The sequence below is a fragment of the Thalia democratica genome, chromosome 2, assembly GCF_965202585.1.
Source record: "Thalia democratica chromosome 2, ktThaDemo2.hap1.1, whole genome shotgun sequence".
Classification (NCBI taxonomy): domain Eukaryota; kingdom Metazoa; phylum Chordata; class Thaliacea; order Salpida; family Salpidae; genus Thalia; species Thalia democratica.
The window spans coordinates 85,516,304-85,538,363 of record NC_139166.1 but is presented as its reverse complement, the minus strand read 5'-3'; the positions used below and the strand labels follow the sequence as shown (position 1 = coordinate 85,538,363).

The 22,060-nt window shown below is 26.7% G+C and overlaps 1 protein-coding gene across 1 annotated transcript in view; it reads right to left on the bottom strand.

Annotated features, from left to right (window-relative positions):
- Window positions 1–1,976: 1,976 nt before the first annotated feature.
- The window catches only part of LOC145829057 (uncharacterized), a 41,606-nt gene continuing 21,522 nt past the window's right edge, over window positions 1,977–22,060 (bottom strand). Inside the window, exons 12-27 of the mRNA XM_082936795.1 lie at window positions 19,410–19,460; window positions 18,530–18,761; window positions 17,965–18,080; window positions 17,741–17,815; window positions 15,828–15,890; window positions 15,376–15,504; window positions 14,761–14,835; window positions 13,879–14,058; window positions 6,800–7,018; window positions 6,374–6,537; window positions 5,616–5,709; window positions 5,353–5,412; window positions 4,057–4,220; window positions 3,396–3,489; window positions 3,103–3,162; window positions 1,977–2,251 (exon numbers count right to left, since the gene is read on the bottom strand). Coding sequence (XP_082792921.1) covers window positions 2,177–2,251; window positions 3,103–3,162; window positions 3,396–3,489; window positions 4,057–4,220; window positions 5,353–5,412; window positions 5,616–5,709; window positions 6,374–6,537; window positions 6,800–7,018; window positions 13,879–14,058; window positions 14,761–14,835; window positions 15,376–15,504; window positions 15,828–15,890; window positions 17,741–17,815; window positions 17,965–18,080; window positions 18,530–18,761; window positions 19,410–19,460 — 1,851 coding nt within the window. The 3' untranslated portion in view covers window positions 1,977–2,176. The remainder of the gene's footprint in view (window positions 2,252–3,102; window positions 3,163–3,395; window positions 3,490–4,056; window positions 4,221–5,352; window positions 5,413–5,615; window positions 5,710–6,373; window positions 6,538–6,799; window positions 7,019–13,878; window positions 14,059–14,760; window positions 14,836–15,375; window positions 15,505–15,827; window positions 15,891–17,740; window positions 17,816–17,964; window positions 18,081–18,529; window positions 18,762–19,409; window positions 19,461–22,060) is intronic.

The following is a 22,060-nucleotide window of genomic DNA, read 5'->3' as shown; positions in this document are numbered from 1 at the left end:
CATTACAAACCGTTCGGTTGACAGAAACGTGGTCCAAGAAATCTGTGATCTAAGTAAATTTTAGGATTTTTCATGTTTTTCAGTTAGTTTTTTAAAAGTTCAACTTTTTTTTAGGAAATTCTCGAATTCTTTTAAATTCTTTATTTAATTAAAAAAACTTTTAAACGTTTATAAAAGTTAAAAAACTCTATCGAAAATTTTATAGTAACAAAACTTTAAATACCAACAACTGAAAAACTTTTTTTTTACATAATATTATTTATTCAAAGCATGGGCAGCTTTATGCAGATAATTTTAGGTACAACAAATAAAGTAGAAGTTGACAAACATATTATTACATGTAAATTAAACTTAAAAAACTAATCATCTAAAACTTTAAGGCCTTAAGTCAAGTATTTTCTGTTGTTTAAAAAATTAAGCTTCTCGAAACTTAGTTTTAGATCTTCCTGTTTTTAGTTAATTTCTGCCCGAGTGATTTTTTTACAAACGAAAAATTATAATCAGAAAACAATATGATAAGGCACTCGGTTTAAAATTTAGATTGATATTTCATCCTAAAAGGAAGATTCTTCTACAACAACAATAAATAAACTTTCTGAGAACCCATTGCTGAGCGTACAACACCTTTACCACTAAAACAAAAAATGCAACTATTTAATGCGTTGATCATTAAATATTTAAAAAACTCACAGTTTCATGTAAGATTTTAAACAATAAAATTCAGTGATCTGTTTGATTTAAAACAGCTTTAACAGTTTAAAACTAGTTTCAAGCTGTGTCAGTTACCAAAATGTTAACTATTTATACAAATCAAGCTGAGGTTGACATAATCCAAAGTATTATCTACTGAATGTAATAACTTTTAAATTGTATATTTTTTTCGTAACCGTTCTACAATAAAAAAAAACTAATGAGTTAGTTTTCTTATCTAAAACTTCACTCTCCTACAAATTAATAAAAGCAATTCAAATACTATTTACTTGAAAACTATGTAACTTTAACTTCTTTTTAAACTTTTTTTTATACTCTGTATAAGTTTTTATCGGGCTTCGGTAGAAAATTATAAACTAATGTTTTTTAATAATGAAAAAAAAGTGTCTAAATAATATTTGAAGAGTGAATAAATTCTACTACTTTGTACAAACAGGGTCAAGGGTCGAAAAGGGAACATTTTAAATATGCTTAAAAACACCTATTAAGATTAAAAATAATATTTTATTATATAATGTTCTTACTATTATGATACTTATTAAATTTAGAGTAAATTCAATAGATTATTATTTTATAGTTTTGTACACAAACTTAACTTTTTTTTGTTGTTGTAAATTTAAATTGTATAAAATAAAAATACAAGTTTACTCAGATAAACTCATTATTGTAATTTTTTTATATAAATGTACACTATTTTATAAGTAACTGACAGTTACCAGTCTTTTTTTAGTTTTATTTTGCAGGAAAAATATGACAAATTAAAACCTTATTGTACTATCTAAACATTTTTATATTTAACTTCGTTTAATTATTGTTGCCTTTTTAGCCAACAAAATAATAAATTAGCTAAGTAAGATTGAATACTGTTTTATTTGTTAGAAAAATCTAAAGAAAATATATAAATATGCCCAAAAATTACAAGAAATAGTATAGCTTTACTTTGTACGAAACACTCTAATTTGGTTTAAACAAAAATCTTATTTTATATTATTATAATAACACATTATACTTATTTATTTATTTTTGTACTTGTAAGTATATATTTTATTAACAATAAACTACTACTATCATTCTATCCGAAGCTCAGAACTTATTAATGTAATAAAATAAGTTTAATAAACTTGAAAATATTTTTTTTTATTCTTTACATGTAACTTTTATTTGCTATAATTTAAAAACGAATCTAAATGAAAGCCTAAAAGAATTTTTTATAAAAGATGTAAGTTTCTCAAAAGAAGTATAATAAAAACAGTGTGTTTTAAAAATTTAAAATGCTATAAAAAGTACATAAAGATTCAGCAGATTAAAGTGTAGCTAAAATGTTATTAAGCAATTGAAATCATGAATTAAAAACCATTTGTTTTCTCAAACGACTAACAATACTCGCCTAAAAAATTTCAAACTAATTCAAAAATATTTATATATTAATTAGATATTTTTTTATTTAAAATATTCTCTACATTTTTCACTTTTTATTTTGCATAATACTTTTCATTTCCAACATCTCTTGTTGTAACTTCTTGAAATCACTCTTAAAATTCTAGAAAATAAAAACAATTTTAACCGAAACTAAGATAGAATCGTTAGAAGCAACATTTTTTTTTCTATTTTCATACTTAATCAGACTTTTTAGTAATTATACTATACATTTATTTTAAAGGATATACATTTTACATTCTTAACTTTATAACCTTAAAATGTCTACAATTTTATAATTTCAAAGGTCTACCTAAGAGACTGTATATATATAAAACCATTCAAAAGCAATTTGGTATTGAAACTTTGAAAAGAACCTGAACATTTAAAATATAACATATCCTTATTTCCAACTTAATAAAAACATAAAATCCATTGAAAAATAAACAGCTAAACTTAAAAGTACTTTCTATACATTCTTTAAGAATAAAATTTAATGAAACATATTTTATGTAACTAATTGAACTAGTTTTTTAGTCAAAATTTTCTATATGGAAAATTATACGTTGAAAAATTATGTTGTATATCTTAAGTTTAAAGTTAGAAAAACTTAAATTATGAAAAAATAATTATTTTACAGGTTGTAGAGTAATCAAACTAAAGCTCATTTTAATATATTTCAATGTTTATATTATATATTTGTCTCAACATTTATACTTATTATTGTTTCAAGTTTTTATTGTTAAAAAAGTATTTAAACACAAAAAGTTTTCTTTAAAGTTTTAAATTTCAAACAATATTTGTAAACTTGTATACGATTTCATTTAAGTAAAACAAAAAAAGAATGAAAAAATAGCACAAAAATCAGTCAATTAACACGAAGTAAGACTGTTTAAAAAAAAAGAAGTAAAAATAAAACTATAAAAGTAAGAAATAAAAAAAAGTACAAACAACTTTTATATTAATTAAACTAACTTCATATTTTGATTCACTTTCTTGAGAAGTGTTTAGTGGGTCAGCATAGTTCTTAGTTCTCTGTTTTTTAAATAAAAATTGTTTCAAATTATAATGTTTATTTTAAATCTGATTTTTATTGATACTTTAATATGCAATAAAACTTTTTGAAAACAAGTAGGAAAAAAAAAAGTTTTCACTTTAATCTTTAAAAAGTAATGTAAGGTTTAAGTCAACTGGTAAGTATTTATAAACGTTTGCATAAAAATTGTAAATAATAAACTATAACATTATAAAAAATAAACAAAACAAACATGATCTACTAGATATCTGTATTGATATTCATTTTTCAGCCATTTCTTAATGAAAGTGTCGATATTTTGTTGAGATGGTTTTTTGTTGTACACTCTGTAAACAAAATTTTACTTAGAAATGCTCATAAATGTAAATTTGTTGCCAACATTTTATTAAATTGTAAAGAACTCTCAAAATTTAAAACCAAGTGATAAAAATGATAGGTTAAAGATAGGTTAAGTTCAAAGAATGTTACGTATCAATCTAAAATTGTGTTTGCACGTAAATATTTTCCAGGTTTTTAGAATTCCTACCAGGTTTTTAGAGAACAAGGTTTCTGGTTTATTTTTGGCATAAAATTAAATTTAAGGCTGTCTTAAACTGTTTTATATAGTATAACAAAATTGGTAAAATACTGTAAAGCTACATTAAATGTGGTTTTTGTATTAATAAATAAATTTTTAAACTACACAATATAAAAATTTTATGATGATATTTTTTTTCATAATTGTAATCTTATCTTTTTATTTGTATAAGTAGTGAAAAATTTCAGGTTTTTTTTTTTTTGTTCGAAATTATAGATTTTTCCGTTTTTTTTAATTAAATTATCAACTTTAGGTTTTTCAAGGGTTCCAGGCTATTTGGTAACCCTACTATAGGTATAATTTAATAAAAACTCACGCATTAAAAAAGTGCTTGATAGCTTCAATAAGACCATGTTTATCAACCATATTGATAAAATCAACTTGTACAAAAAAATCAATCAATCTTCCCTGTTCAGCAAATAATTGTGTTAATTTCGATTTGTAACTTTTCCTCTGCTTTTGAGGAGACTGTACAATTACCTGTTAATGTAAATACATTACTTTTAAAAATTGAATATTTATTAAACTAAGATTAAGTGGTATTTTAAAACTCTTATCTGTTACTAAGGCCATAAGAGGTAAGGGGCTTTTAACAAGAAGATCTTTGACTTACCTACTACTTTCTTATTACTGTATACATTTTAAAGTATAAAGGTACTTAGTTTTTGAAATATAACGGATATCTAATAAATATCACTTAAAAATTTTTATAGCTTGTTTTAACAAAAATTCAAACATTATTTTATTTTTAGTTTCATCTCATCGCTCTGTATTTTTTTACCTTCTTTGTGCCTGCGAGCTGTTTTTCAGCAAAACGCGTTGTATAAAGTAAAACAAAAACATGTGTGAGTTTTATCTCCTTGCAAGGTTACCTCTGTCTTATCTGCTTTTAAATAAAATAAGCACTTCAAGTTTCTTATAAAATGATCAAACTAAAAAAAGACTTTTTCATTAAAGCTTCATCTTTTTCTGTAGTATTTAAGCAATCGTCTCAAACTTTTTCAGTCTTTCACTTAGTTATAAACAAATTTGCTATTAGTTTTTTTTAATAAATATAAAATACATTTTATTACTTTTAGTTTTAATATGAGTTCAAATGTAGTTTTATAACACAGTTCATTCTCGTAATAAAAAAACTTTAGGATGACTGCTTAACAAAAGAAGATAAGAGATGTTTAGCCTTTTTTCTAAGCTACAAAAACAAATCGGAAATAAATAATTTATTTTACAAATAACTGTATCTGAAACTTTAAAGTCAGACGGAAGTACTCCTAAGTTAATTAAACTTTATGTTCAATTTTTTACAGTACTCTATAGATTAGTTTTAGATTTCAAGTAAGGTTAAACGTTAATTTTTGTAAAAAAGTTGCAACCCTCTATCTCTATGACCTTATTTGTTTCTATTGTATACAAGTTTAAGGTGTAAATTTTTTTTTAACTAATTATAGTTGAAAATTTCTTAATCAATCAGTAAAAATTTTAAATTAACGATGAAGTAGTTGGTTGACAAAAAATTTAAATTCCTATAAAAATAATGTTTTCATAGTGATGTTTTAGTAAAATAAGAAAATAATTATCAGCACTTATTAACAATTAATTTTTCAGAACTTACTTTCTTATCAGACTTGTTTTCTTGAATTGTGCCATCAAAAATCTCGTTGTGGTATTTTGCCTAAAAATATAAGTAGAGTTATTACTCCAAGTATTATGAATTAAGCTATATTTTAAATAATTGTATAAAAAATATCATTTGTTGACAAAAAATTGCTTTGTAACTCATATGTCTCTTTTGTAAAACTTTTTTTATTTAAAAATATATAGTGTAAAATTTCTTGCTAAACAAACATCTAAATATATAGTACAACAAACTCATACATTTTCAATGAGAATTTTGTATCTATCTTCATTTTCTAACCATTTCTTTTTTATTATTCCAAAATGCATCTTTTGTGGATCTTTTTGAAACATTCTTAAAACAAAATTTCCAAGGTTAAAATATTACTCATTTTTTCACAAACTTAAGAAAAAGAGTTGTAATTTACTGAAAAACTTATAACTATTTTTTTTAATCAAATAAGATAATTTCTAGTTTTTTTTATAAATGACATACTTATAATTGCCTTTTTATTAGTTATGAAATAAATATTTTTATTCTACTTAAGTACTTTAAGGATGTTTATTGTTTACATTAAGTTAAAACTATAGGACAGTCGACCTTGTTATTTACTAGTTGGTTTTGTTTTGTAAAGTACAACTTATCTTTTAAGGATTTTTTTATGGCTAAACAACATTAAAAATAAATTTTGAGATAAGGAATCAAGGTGTTCATAGGTTACTCATAGAAGGCAATAAAAAGGTTTTACTAGTTCTCCGTTATAGCCGAAAGAACTATTTTCATAGTTAGACTACACAAGTTAGTTAAGGTTATATTGGTAAATCAAATTTTTCGAGTTTCTGCAATTGTTACTTGGCCATACTTGAAACTATTTGTTCATTTACATTTTTGTACTGTTACAATTAAAGACTAACATTCAAAATACACAAGTAAACGAACTTAGTAAAATAGCAAAACCATATACGCTACAATATTTTTTTCTAAGTGCTTGCTATTTACTTAAAATACTAGGACTAACTTGTTGAAAAACTTGGTAATTGCGTAATCCAGACTATAGTTTTCAATGAGATTTATAAAATCAATTTCTTCAAAAATTTTGATTAATTTATCTTCATCGTCGAACAACTGAGATATTTTAGATTTGTGGACACCTTTTTGTTTTCTTGGAGATTTTTTAGAAGCCTGTTGATCATTCATATTAAGTAATATTTATGTTAGTTTAATCTAGAATATCAACAGCTTAATCAACTACTTTTTTGAAATTTCCTTATGCAATTTACAGCGTTTGAAAAAGGTTTATGAGCTAACAATCAGAACAAATCTATTTAAAACTATTAATTAATAAAATATTATTAAAATTTAATATAAACATCATTTTGAGTGACTTGCTGTACAACAACTATCTTTAACTACACTTTTGTTTATTTTATTTTAAAAGACTAACTTCTTTTTCGTATGTTATGTTGTCATCAGTAGAAATGACTTCTTCATTGTAAACAACTTCTAAATTTTGTCCTTCACCAACAGCTTCAAAATTAACTTCATATTCTTTCAATTTTTCTTTGTATTTTTCAACCTCTCTCTTCAGCTTCGTATTTTCTTCCGTGTACTTTTTAACCGACTCTTTGTGCTTGGATTTTTCTTCGCAAAGTAAGTGGCCCATCTAATTAAATTTACACATTTATCTACAATAATTAACTAAAATAACATTTCAATAAAGTACAGATAGTCTAAGAATTATTTTAACCAGTTGGATGAAATGGCAAGATTGTGATTGCCAGTTTACTAGTTATAAGATAAATAAACATATACAGAAACCTCTCGCTTATTTACGCACATTTTGTCCACAGAAAAAGTGCGTAAAGATACGAGAGATCGTAAAAATTCGAGACGTACCAAATATACTTACTACAATGGCTGTTTTTTGGTATTGCTTCTAGATGTAAACAGACTGAGGACTTTCCCACTTTTGACAATTTGTTTACTTTATTTATAAATGTATAAAACAAAAGATAAAACTATACATATATTAAAAAAAAGATTTAAAAAGTTAATGAAGATTATCAGTTTTAACGCGCAGTTGTGTTCGTCCAAAACTGTAACTGGTGCTGGTGAGCATTACGAAGAATTGAAGGCAACGTGCGAAAAATTTCAATGCTTCCTGTGCAAAGCAAGTGTTACAGAAGAAGAACTTAAACTAAAAAAAAACGTCAAATGAAAATTAGTGATATGTATACTAAAAAAAAAATATATTTGTGTTAAGTGTAAGCTATATATTTATTAAGTATCACTGCTATATTTTGCTAGGAAGTTTTCTTTTTTAGATGTTTATTCCTATATAGCAAAAGAGTGCTATATTATTTATTTGTGTTTAAAACTCTCATTATTTCATTATACTTTCATTATTTAACACAGTCATATTTCTTTCAGAATTTTAATTTTATCTCTTATTGTTAACAAAACTTCTGATATACTGAGGTACAAATAAATGTTTGTTTATCAATTAGTCAAGGTTCATAAGTTTACAAAGTCTAAAGATATAAAGAGGTGAGTTAGCATTTAAAGATATATTTCAAATTAAAAATATACAATAAATATAATTTGTGCAATATTAAAAAAATTAAAATTTTTATATTTTGAATTTTTTAGAATTCTAAAATGCGTAACTAAACGAAACTGCGTAACGTCACGAGTGCGTAAAGATGCGAGAGGTCACTGTATATATATAACTTTTAAAAAGTTAACATTTAGTGAGCACCATAAGGTGGTTTATATTTACAAGTTAATTTTATTTTTGCAGGGAAATTTTTGTCCTTAAACTCTTTTTGCCGCTCGACAAAGTTTTAAGTTCTTTAGATAAGGGATGCAAGTAAAAGTGTTTAAAAGGTTCGCTGTAGAAGGCAAAAACTATATTTTACTAAAAATATATAACATTTCTATAACGGATTATAACTGTTCAAAATAAAGATTTAATTGTTTGCTAACAAAAGATCCTAGTGAAGTAACTTTACTGGAATATAAATAAAAACAAATTATACAGTAATCTTCCTTTATTCTACCAACATATGTTTCTGTGTGTCAACGAATCAACACACTTCAACTGGGTTCTGTAAAAAATAATTACTGTAATGAGAGAATAGAAGCATGGAATAAAGTGGGTGTATACATGATTTAATATTAAGTATTTTACCAATTGATAACTATTATCTGTAGAAAATATCTTATTTTAATGAAAACATGTATACACCCACTTTATTCTATGCTTCTATTCTCTCATTACAGTAATTATTTTTTTACAGAACCCAGTTGAAGTGTGTTGATTCGTTGACACACAGAAACATATGTTGGTGAATAAAGGAAGATTACTGTATAATTTGTTTTTATAACGGATTATATTGTTTTAGTTAGTTAGGATATAATTGTCTTTGTGCAATTATAACCCTATACATATATATATATATATAAAATAAGGTTAATGTTTAAACTTAAACACTTTCAACTGAGCCCACTTGAAGGGCTTTTAAATAATTTATTGAAATGGCGATTTTAAAATTTCTGGAACATATGTTTCATAAAGCTTTAATTTTTCATAAAGCTTTAATCATCAGCCAGTTAAATTCAAAATGAAAAACACTGTACTAAACAAAGATAAAAAAGTTATGCAAAAAAACAAAAAACAGTATGACGTAATATTGTACATTACAAATATTCAGTACAAAAATCGATCTACCTTCTAACTAATCAAACAACTAAAATTAAACGAAAACAACAGTTAATTGACTATAAAATGCTTCAAAATTTGTTGTGTTTTAAGAGAAGCTTTTTTATATGTCGACAAGACGATATAAATTCGCTCCTCTTATTTAAACAACCTTCCTTTTTTAACGCATACATAACGGCTGATGATTCTTTTAAGCAAAGCCTACAAACAGGGTTGTTACCATCTGCTATTGGCTGTGCTCTTTTTATCACCTCCCAAGTTAATTTAAAATCAATGTTTTTGCGCTTAAGGCCGCAAACATACTTCGAAAGCTCAGTTTCATTTTCGTATACACCACCTTTAAAGGATTTTTTATGGTTGGCATACCGAAATCTAAATTGAGTGGAGCATAAGCCGATGTAGAACTTCTTTTCAAGGTCAGAGTTAACTGTTGCCTTGTAAATAATGTTCTCTGACCGGCAATTGCCCCGCTTCAAATTGTATTTACAGCCACCGGCGCAATTACACTGATTTTTGATTGAATTACTTTTGTTTAAAATCCTTTGATTATGTGACTCAATTAATCTCTCCAAATTCGCCATACATGAATAACTGATCCGCATATTATGTTTGTTAAATATCTTTGATAATGGGTTATTTTTATTGAAATGTTTTTTTACTAGATTTATAAATTCTCTGCCGATGTTTGTTTTAACTGAAGTACAGAATGGGGGATTATACCAAATTATATTTCGCTTTCTTTTACTTTTATTGGTCGTTTTGTTTTTTTGCTCTGTTGTTTCAAAATTAAGTTTATCATTGTAACCGCATTTTTTCATTATTAGTTCGTAATCTTGTTTTGTCTTTAAAAAGTTTTCTTCGTTGCTTGATCTTTTATTTAAACGTTTATTAATTATTTTTGGTATTTGGTTTATAATATTATTTGAGTGGCTAGAATATTTATTTATATACATAATTTTTGCGTTTTGCTTTTTATAAGGCATATAGGAGAGATCATGCAAGTTGAGCTTCACATCCAGGTAGTCAGTCGTCAACATTGGTGATTCAATAGTGACTCTTAACCCCATAGACTTGAAGAAGGCGTGCGTTTGTTTTTTTAGCCTTTCAACTATAAAGCCAGAAGAATTGGGCAAAAACATTGATTTTAAGTTAACTTGGGAGGTGATAAAAAGAGCACAGCCAATAGCAGATGGTAACAACCCTGTTTGTAGGCTGTGCTTAAAAGAATAAACAGCCGTTATGTATGCGTTAAAGAAGGAAGGTTGTTTAAATAAGAGGAGCGAACTTATATCGTCTTGTCGACATATAAAAAAGCTTCTCTTAAAACACAACAAATTTTGAAGCATTTTATAGTCAATTAACTGTTGTTTTCGTTTAATTTTAGTTGTTTGATTAGTTAGAAGGTAGATCGATTTTTGTACTGAATATTTGTAATGTACAATATTACGTCATACTGTTTTTTGTTTTTTTGCATAACTTTTGTATCTTTGTTTAGTACAGTGCTTTTCATTTTGAATTTAACTGGCTGATGATTAAAGCTTTATGAAACATATGTTCCAGAATTTTTAAAATCGGTATTTCAATAAATTATATATATATATATATATATATATATATATATAAGATGTAACGTTATAAGGCGTTAAATCCTGGAGATCCTGATAAGCTAAGCTTATCGGAATGTATATCACAGATGTTCTTGTGCTAAAACTTTATTTCAACTAACGGCGTTTCACTGCTCTCAAATAAATTTAAGAACAGATCTACGGAGTCTCAAGAGTCTCAAGAGTCTCATTCTTAGAGCTTTTTGAGACTCCGTAGATCTGTTCTTAAATTTATTTGAGAGCAGTGAAACGCCGTTAGTTGAAATAAAGTTTTAGCACAAGAACATCTGTGATATATACATATATATAGAAATAAGTAATTTAACTTGATAAATCAAATCTTTCACACTGAGCTCACCTTAAGGGCTTTATTAATAAAAAGGTTTATTTCAAGATGTAAAACTCAAAGGACTCGAGTTTCGTGCTTATGCACTCATCAGCTTTAAAACAAGTTTAAAATAAAGCACAAAACAAAAGTAGTGATGTACCGGACCCGGACTTTTTTTTCAAATTAGAATCTGGCCGGAACCAGTTCCGGACTTTTTTTTCAAATTAGAATCCGGCCGGAACCGGATCCGGACTTTTTTTTTTCAAATTAGAGTCCGGCCGGAACCGGATCCGGATTTTTTTTTTTCAAATTAGAATCCGGCCGGATCCGGACATCAGACAAAAATGGCAATATCCGGCCGGACCCGGATAGTGAGTCTGGTACATCACTAGAATAAACTAGCCAGAGTCAAAATGAGGTTTTTAAAAACTGAAAAAAAAGAACTTTAATCTAATAATAAGTAGAACAGCTAGCCACAAGGTTTACAAATTTAGGTGTTATTTACAAGTAAAAATCTGAAATCAAGTTCTTGAACAAAATACACTAGAAAATTACAAAATATTGAAAACTGGATCAGCTCAAACTCATTCAAAATCTAAAAAAAACTATCCTGAGTTTTTTTAAAAAACTAAACTAGCCTGAGGCAGTCCAAGATTTTCTAAAATTCCCAAAAATGTTCAAACTAGCAGAGTTGCCATTGTTTAAGTCAATAAAACTAGCTAGAGTGAGTATAAACAAGCCTGAGTCAGAATGGGGTTTTTAAAAACTGAAAAAATTACTCTAATCTAATAATCAGTAGAACAGCTAGCAAAGGTTGACAATTTGGTAGTAAAGTTGTGGACTGATTGTGGTACACTTAACTTATTAGTACTACCCATCGTAATTAAATCCTACCTTATTTAATAATTATCTAACAAATACTAAACTCTAACTGAGACTACTTTCAATAATCAGACACGACAGTTTTGAGTGATGAATCTTTTATATAAAACACAACAAGAAATACTAGCATATACAAAACTATTAATTACTTTGGTAACACTTTGAAAACTGGAAGCAATTTAAATCTATATCAAAAGACTTAAAATAAAAAACTTAAAATTAAATAAAACTTTAAGTAAACAAGAAACTGTAAAATTTTAATAAACTTTTAAACTATAAACCTGGCTTAAATAATTAAACAATTAAACACCTGTTGAAATATTCACTTTTAAAACAATACACTATTTACAATAAGCATTCACAAAAACGTTCAAAATATTTCGTTGCTTCAAGCTACACACCAAACTAACTAACTGCTTACATATAAACTGCCTGTCATGTTCTGATGTTTTGTTGCATCAGTATTAAGTTTGAAACATTTCGTCATATGACTCTCATAGGCTCGTACATTCAACCGTATTAAATCTAAATATTCTCTAAGCTCAACTTTAAACAATAAATAATGAAAGTATTCATTCCAAAGTTTTCAATTTTACAAAATATGTAAAGAGTTGCATTTCATGAAATGTTTATTTCATAGTTTAAATGTAAACAAGTGTTAAATTAGTCACGTGTACAAAATGAGCCAATCACGGTAGGTGTTTAATTTTAACTGACGAAAATGACTCTTATTAATTTACACAGAGTTTTTTTTTGAAATAATACTTTTCAGTATGCTCTTTTTGACTAACAAGATCCAGGTCCGGCCGGATCTCTGTTAGGATCCGGCCGGACCCGGTTCCGGACTTTTTTTTTTAAATTAGAATCCGGCCGGAACCGGACCGGACTTTTTTTTCAAATTAGAATCCGGCCAGAACCGGATCCGGACTTTTTTTTCAAATTAGAATCCGGCCGGATCCGGATATCAGACAAAAATGGCAATATCCGGCCGGATCCGGACCCGGATAGTGAGTCCGGTACATCACTAAACAAAACACACAAATGAAATTTAAAAATTTAGCATAAATAGATTATGACGTAATTTTGAAACTATCAAAAATCATGAAAAACGGCTTGTGCAAAATTAATTTACCAATCGATAATAAACTGGCAAAAATTCATAAAACTTCAGTGAGTAAATATATATAAGGACATACAATTGAAAGAGATAAAGATAAAATTAAGATAAAAACTGAAATTTGGATTATTTTAAGATGAAATTAAAACTTGTTAAACTTTAAAAGCGATTTTTTTATATGTCTACAAGACGATACAAACTCGCTTCTTTTATTTAGGCATCTCTTGTCTTTCAGTGCATATACAACGGCTGTTGCTTCTTTGAGACACAGCCTACATATTGGGATATTGCCGTCAGCTATAGGCTGTGCTCTTTTTATAACTTCCAAGGATATTTCAAAGTCAATGCCGCAGCGCTTTAAGCCACAAACATATTTCGAAAGTTCAGTGTCATTTTCATATATGCCGCCTTTAAAAGATTTTTATTAACAATTTGTTTCAATTTGTATTATTTGTAGTATTTTTGTTATGTTTTAATATAAAATTTTAATTTTTCAATATTTTAATATCGCAATATTCAAAAGTTTTTAAAAGTTATTAAAGGAACATTTCCTGAAAGTTTGAGGTCTCTAGCTCAAATAAAAAGGGGAAGACACATTTTCAATAAAGTAATCTTTTTTCGCATTTTTGGTTTCCGCCTTCCATAAGAAACCTACTGAGGTCAACGAACTTTGATCGCTTAAATCTCAAAAATTACTTTGAGTTTTTTCAAGAGGTTAAAAGTATATAATAGCTCAGATAAAACTCTATAAAAAAAGATCAACTTGTAAAAATCAATGTGTACCCCTCCCCTATGCCCTTAACTAGCTATAGTAGAATTTAAAAGTACCATATAAAAATTTATATAGTTATTTATTAATATCGTTACAAACCTTAACAACTTGTCTTTTTGCATCAACAATTTTCTCATCTTTATCTGCAGAATTTTTCTTCAATTTGTTCAGTTCTTGGGTGATACTCATATTTTCCTTATCTTTCTCTGAAAGCAGCTCAATCAGTTCATCGAACCTTTTGTTTAAAGCAAAATATTTTTCCTTCCAATCTTCACCAATCTAAGATAAAATTGCTTTAATTAATTATTTTCTTTATTAGTAAAACATTGAGAAAATATAAAGTATGCTTCTTAAAATTAGCATAGGCTTGTTTCTTTACAACTATGTAAAACATTCTAAAGTTTTCTTTTATTTTGATAATCTTTTGTAAAAGTACAAAGTTTAAAACAACCACAACAAAACTGTTTCGAATAAAAATAATAAAAGCAATTAAATATGGTAAAACATAGTACAAGTAATAAACTGATTTTTATCATAAAGTTTAAATTGTTATAACTTTAAAGTATTAAAAGGTTTAACACTTAAAAATTTTATCAACATGTGTCAAAAAGGGATACAGGCAACTATTTTAGCAAGCGAGTTTGTTAGAAATGTATTTCGCGGGCAAAAATCTAAAAAATTACTCTTAGCGGACCAAATTAAAAAAATATTAAAAACTCCTTACGAGTACAAGTGCAAGAAATAATGATATAATATACATTAATGTATGCTAAAAAAAGTTAACATCACACTCCAAAACACTTGTCAATAAAAATCATTATTTTATTTGATTTACACAACATATTTTAAGTTGAAAAACATCGCGTGCTAGATGTTTTTCTTGGCGTACTTTGCCCACCTCTACATAAGTCAATTATTTTCTCATGAATGTTTAACAGAGTTACTAGAAAAAATAATTAATTTCTATCAATAACAACTTACTATTGTGACATCATGGTAACTTTCACTCTCATCTTGTGGTGTAGACGAGTATCCTTTAGCATTTAATTCGAAGTTCTAAAGAAATACTTATAAATTCATACTATATTTAAAAGAAATATATATAACTCTCCTAAAACTTTTAAACAAATTGTAGTACATTTACATACATATGTTTTTAATTTCTTGTTAAAAACATTCTATTAAAGTGTATTATAGTTTACCTTCTAATAAACTAAAATAATGTTTTTAATAACAAACAAATAACTAAAAAAAGGAAAATACACAGTGTAAATTATTTATCTTAAAAAATACAGCATTTATAGTTTTGTTGCTATATTGTTACTAATGTTGTATGTAACTTTAAATGAGCTATTTATACGAATTCCGAAACAAATAAGTACAAACTGATTTTCTTCTTATTGTAACTTTTACCAAGAATAATCAAGTTTAGTGTATGAAACTTCCATTTATCAATATTTTACATTTCTACTTAGTTATTAGCCTTTAATACTATCCTAACTTTTTATAAAAAACAATGATATAAGTAATTTTAAATTTATAATATATATTTAAAACACTGATAACTGTAAAATTTGAAGTTCAATAACGACTAACTTGACAAAGTTTAGTAGCAATCGAATCAATCTTAAGTTTTTTCGCAGGAAGTTTGTCAACTTCTACGAGTTTTCTTTTTTTGATTGGCGAAACCGAAGTAGAATCTTCTAATGGTTCTTCGTCAACTATCTAATAAATTATGTAGTCATTAAATTGAAAGCTTCAATTTTTTTTATGCAGAAAAAACGCTGACAAAATATAATATTAACTACAGATGCAGTACTATACATGTATAAAATATTTTCATTTAATACATTTATAAAATGTTTTTGATAACAGGATCTAGTGTAGATAAACAAATAAAAACTATGATGTCATTTTACAACTAAAAATAGACTTTTAACATTATTTTTTATTTTAATATTCAACTTTTTCAACTTCTATACTACAAATTTTACAACAAAATTTAAACTGTTTTGTAATAAATAGGTATGCAAAATACATTAACTAACTATTGTAACTTTACGAAGATTTTCAGAAGAATTTTGTATCATAGGAAAGCTTTCATCATTGTTCTGAAAAATTATATTTTGCTTTACCACTTCTTAAATAAAATAAATATTCGCTTATTTTTTTTTAGTAACAACCAGGGGCGTAGTTTGGGGAGGGACACTGGCGCATGCGTGCCACCCAAAAAAAGAAAAATGTAAAAAAAAAGAATGTAATTTCTTTATCCTTTATAGTTTATTTTTTCTGCTTAATTTGCCTTTTTTCAACTATGTTTATCTAGTATTCAAGAAGTTAAACGTAATTTTGAATACCAATTAGTGACAAGTTAGGAAAGTATATGTTATTACTCAATATACTGATTCGGTGCGTAATTGCAAATGTGCACCGATGTTGATGAAAAACTCAATAAGGATAAATTTTATAAGTTCATTAAACTTTATAAGAATTTAGACTCAAAAAGCACGCAATTAATATAGCGCACCGCTGTAGTACAACCTTATGGCAGATTATTTTTCTACAAAAAGTTTACAAAAATACTTCACGCTTAAAGAAAAATTAAACAATTTTACAAATTTTTTTTTATGCTACATTGTTAAGATTGCTAGTTTTCTGAACTTTATTTTTGTAAACATACAAGATAAGCGTGTCGACCTATGAGAAATAAACTTTGTTTGTGATTTTTATTATAAACAAATACAATCAAATGAATTAAATTTAAAAAGTATACTTTTAACTATTTTACAAAGTTGTAATAAACTGTAATAACATTTATAAAGTTGGTCTATTTTAACTTCTGTGTAACTTTATTAAAATCATGTGCAATGAGGTGTTGTTATCACTGTTGTATTGTATATTAAAGAGATTGATATTTTTTTCGTAAATAAAACAGATACTTTCGTTTTATTGAATATATAAGTTTTTAAAGATATAAAGTTTACTGTAAGTTATAAAAACAATTTCTATTTAGTAAGTTTACATTTTTGCAAGTATAAGTAATTCTAATGAAATTTATACTTTTATTTAATTGTTTAATTTTGTAATATATAAATATTTTTTAAAACAGTTAACAAACTTATTTTACTTAACAAATTTATTTTAATTATATTACTTATAAAAAGTTTTTTTATAGCTAATTACAAAAGTTTTAATTTAGAGGATTTTTTGAGAAAAAAATTTGCGCACCCCCTGACCAAAATACCACGCTACGCCACTGGTAACAACTCACTTGTATATAAATATTATGTTTTTTTTTTGTAAAAACCAAAGGGTTATTCAGCAAACTTTGAATCACATTAGGACTTAAGTTGTTAACAAATTTATTTAAACAAAGCTGCATGTAATTTGTTTAATCAAAACGTTAAATAAACTAATAAAAGAAAAGAAACTAATACAAAACATATCTTGTATTCAATAAAAGTTCTTTTTAATTTTTTCCTATATACTTATTGAACACGTTTTTACAAATCACCACAGTATAATTTACATAAACCAGTTAACGTGTCACTTTTCGTAACTAGTTTAACATTTTTATATGCAAAATAGGAAATTTACTGTATTTATTTTACATGTTTGTGATTTTGCATTGTAACTACGAGTTGTGTTTTTTACCATTATAAAAACTAAGAGTAACTTTTGAGATATAAGCGATAAAATTTTAATATATTCTTAACGGATTTAGCAAACTAATAAGGAGATAAAAGGCAACTTCATTAAAAATCATTCAATGCAAATCATTTCAATATATCTTCTCTATAGGTAGAGTCATTATAGGCAGATTATTAAGTCATCGTTCTAAATATTTCTTAAGCTATGCTACTATAACATAGTGATCAACATTCTAAACTACTCAAAACCACTTAGTCAATATTTAACTTCATCAGATCAATTTTAAAACTAAAATCATTCACAAACTTACTATTGCAACTTCAGGAATATTCTCAAAGCCATTTTCCAACGTAGGTAAACTTTCAACGATGTTCAACTCGTTGTTCTAGCAAAATAAAAAGTATAAATAGCATAAAATAAGTGCGTAATACATCAAAGACTTTGCACAAACTAAAAACAAATATTCCTTCTTAGTTTTAAAACATTAAAGATTAAATCAATATATACAAATGATTTAAACTGAGGTTGTCTCACCTGTTTTTTTGAAATTTTGTCCATATCGTGAATTACCTCTCCTTTGCGAAATAAAGTTATTTTGTAAAATTTATCCTTAAAACACCTCAACGTAAGGTCATAAGTCGCTTGACAGCCTAGAACAAAAACAGTTTCGATAAATAAAACCATGGTAATCATATAAAACGGTTACATTGAAATTTCAAATTAAAAAATTAGAGAACGTAGACAAGAAAAATATATATGAAAAGATTAAAAGAGCGGTTAAGAATCTAATAAGTATAACTTTGGTAGTGAAAAAAATTACAAAAATATTTATTTATGAAAAAATTTTTAATAACAATACTTTAAATCTTGTTTTTGCCATATCTTAAAAATATTAAAAGTTTTGCAATAAGAAAAATATTGTTTGTATATAATGAATAAGATTACAACCACTTTTTTTTCAAGTATTTTTTCAAACATTATTTTTTGAGATATGATCTCCTTAACATTTTTTTCAAAGAATTTGAATCGTCCGAGTTTGAATAGTCTTGCTTTTTATATAAAACATACATCAAAAAAATATTGAACATTCGTTTTAAACCTGGAAATTTGCATTTGGTGTGCGCTCGGTACAGGGGACAGTTTTTTTTCTTTGAATCTTTCATCCTGACACGGGAATACTTAACAATTAAATCGCATCCGAAACTTTTAGACTTAATGAATGCTCTCAGTTGCTTCGAGTAATTGTTCTTGACCTTGTAATTCGTCACGTCAAACCATGTTCCCACTTCTTCCACAGATACCTTGTAGGTTGTCGTGTCCTCAGTACAGCTCTGAAATAGTAAACAAATTTGAAAACGATTGAGACTAGCAAATGCAGTTTTCAAAGGTTGAGTGCAAGTTGAAAAATAAATAAACAAAACAACAAGTAAATATCCAAGCTCGGTTAAAGTGATTTATTTCAATTTGGGCAGATCACACCTTGCAACGCTTTCAGGGTTCTCTGAGTCAAAAATCCCTGAGTAATCTTAAACTTCCCTGAGTAATCTTAAACTTTCTCGAGTTTCCCTGAGTTTTTTTCAAGCACTTTATAATTTCATAAATTATTAAAAAATTACAATATTAATTCTAAGATTATTGAAGAACTAGCCGCAACGCTAGAAACTTCTAAATAAGCATTTAAAAATAAATCTAATCAACTTTTTTGAACAAAATATTAAAACTGGATTAACCAAATCTCATTCTAGATCTAAAAAAAATTCCCTGAGATTTTTTAAGAATTCTTAAAATTTCTCTGATCTTTTTTTTAAACCAAAACTGCCTGGAGTTTCCCAGAGTTAAAAAAAAGAATCAAAATTCCCTGAGTTCCCTGAGTGTGTGGCAACCCTGCGCTTTGCTACGTCACGAGCTCAACTTGAATTTTTGTTACGTCACAAAACGCTTGTTCTAGTTTTAGTTATATAAAAACTTAACAAACTAACCACTTCATCAATCAGCTCGTCATTTCCTTCCTCACATGCTTCGTCGTCAATCTGATTGTTTATTAATTAATTTTTTTTTTGTTGTCTTGGTGTTAATTACTAGTAAGTATAAAATGAGATAAAACTTGTCTCTGCAGTTTTACTTAAATTTTACTTTTTTTTCTTGCTCCCAGCCCAAAGAACTTTCAGAGATTATTAAATAACAATACAATAACGTAACATATACACTATATGGGTGGGTGTCACTTTTGCACGAGCGTCACTTTTGCACGAGTGTCACTTTAGCACGAGTGTCACTTTAGCACGAGGGGTCACTTTTGCACGGCGTCACTTTTGCACAGCGTCACTTTTGCACGGTCGTCACCTTAGCACGAAGGGACATTTTTGCACCGCGACTCTTTTGCACGACAAAACTTTTGAACGACGTTATATTTGCATGGCGACATTTTCGCAAAGCATCACTTTCGCATGGAGTTATATTTAAACAGATATACTTATATACTGCGTAAATTTTAAACAATCAGTCAATTTTGAACAGAGCTTAACTTTTGCACGCTTCTAATTTTTATTTTCTGAAATAAAAATTTTAAAAAGTTAAAAAAATTTTTTACAACTTAAATAATATTCGCTTTTAAACGCAAGTTGTTCTGAAAGAATAAAATGTGGTAGTTTTTGAACGAAATTTTAATGTAAAGTTTTTATTTGAAGTTTTACGTAGAACAATATAATAACGTAACACAATTCATTAATTCATATTTATAATCTTAGTCTCCGGATATAAACATTCTTAATAAGTTTTTTCTCATTTAAATTCGTCATAAGTTAAAGTATAACACACCAAACTGGTTTACATAATTAAAAAAAGATATTAACCATATAGAAACTGTTCAAAGAAAATACACCATATTAGTCTTCAACCGCTGCAATATTTCTGATATTTCTTACCTTGATAGACTTACTAAACTTATTATTAAATCATTAGGATACAGGAAACATGAATTTGACCTCATTACTCTTTTATTAAACTAGTTAACAGTGAATTACAACTAATAAACAATCAATTTTTGAACCTTATAAGAGAGAGAAAAGAACAAAAAAATACGTACAATTATTATTTCAATAATGAGGCTTACCATTTTTTTTAGTTGAAATAAGGAACTAACTTCCAAACGTATTAGTATCTTGCAAAAATTTAAAGTATTTCGATCAAAGTTAAAAAAGTTTTATTTGAATTAAATTTTTGTTAGTAAAACCAATAAGTAATTTTTATCAACCGTTGATTTAATTTTAAGATTTAGCTTAGTTTATAGTTCAATTTTATTAGCAGCACCTTTTCTCTATTAATGATGAGTATTTTTTCAATTTGCTATATGATTATTCATCTGGCCAGTATACTGTTAATGTCCTTGGAGCGTTAGATTTTTATTTTTGTTGTTAGTCAATGCATTTAAATATTTGATGTTGATAGTTCTACATCACAGTGTAACTAAGTATAAGTTTGTGGCTAAAATTTTGCTTTTTATGTTGACCTACAAATTTTGTATCAAGTTATGTTTTTATCTTTGTTTTAATAATTAATTTTTAAATTTATTTATTTACAAAGGCAACAATGTTTCTCCCCTAAGGGATCTTCAGGCCTGTAAAATAAAATAAACATAAGACGATGGACAACTTAAGAAAATACAATAGTGCAAAAAATTATAATTGAATTCAAATTAAAATTAAAAATGTATAGTGCTATTTGTTTTAATAAATAAACTTTTTGTGTTATTTTTATTTTTTCTGTATGTGTCTTTCAGTTTAAGTGGTCTAGGTTTTGATTCCTAGGTCCATCATACGGACAATAAACTTGTAATCGTATAGTAAAATATATAAAAAGGCATAGTTGTTAATTAATATAGTAAAATTTAAAATAAACTAAAACAATTTACTTACGTTTAAAGTATTATTTATCTTAGTTTCTAAATAAATTAAATATTTTGTCCCTGGTATGAATCTTTTGTAAATTATTTTATCTTATCTTTAAGTTAGTTTGTTTCTAACATTAACTTTTACTGTTTAAGATTTTAAATCTTTCTTTTTTTGCCTTTAATTTTAAGTAATTAACATTTCAAGTATGTTATAAAATTTTAGTTTTCAGTTTTTTTTTATGTTACAGATTTGGTACTCGCTAAAAAAACTTATAATCGGCCTGCATGCAAAAGTGATGTTCCGTGCAAAAAAGTCATCCATAATTTCGCTTTGAAAAATGTCACCGTAAAAATGTGACGTTGTGCAAAAGTATCGTTGTGCAACAATGCTGCCGTAAAAAATTTTCATCGTAAAAAATGTCGCCGTGAAAAGATGACGCCAAGGCAAAAGTGACCCTCTGTGAAAAAAGTCACCGTGCAAAAGTGTCCCCTAGTGCAAAAGTGACCCTCCGTGCAAAAGAGTTGCCGTGCAAAAATGTCCCTTCGTGCTAAAGTGACGCCGTGCTAAAGTGTACTCTCGTGCAAAAGTGTACTCTCGTGCAAAAGTGACCTTTCGTGCAAAAATGTCCACTCGTGCAAAATTGACGCCGTGCAAATGTGACGCTCTTGCAAAAGTGACCTGTTCCCACACTATACATAAACAAAATCAATGATTTAGATTAATGAGTTTATCGTATGATG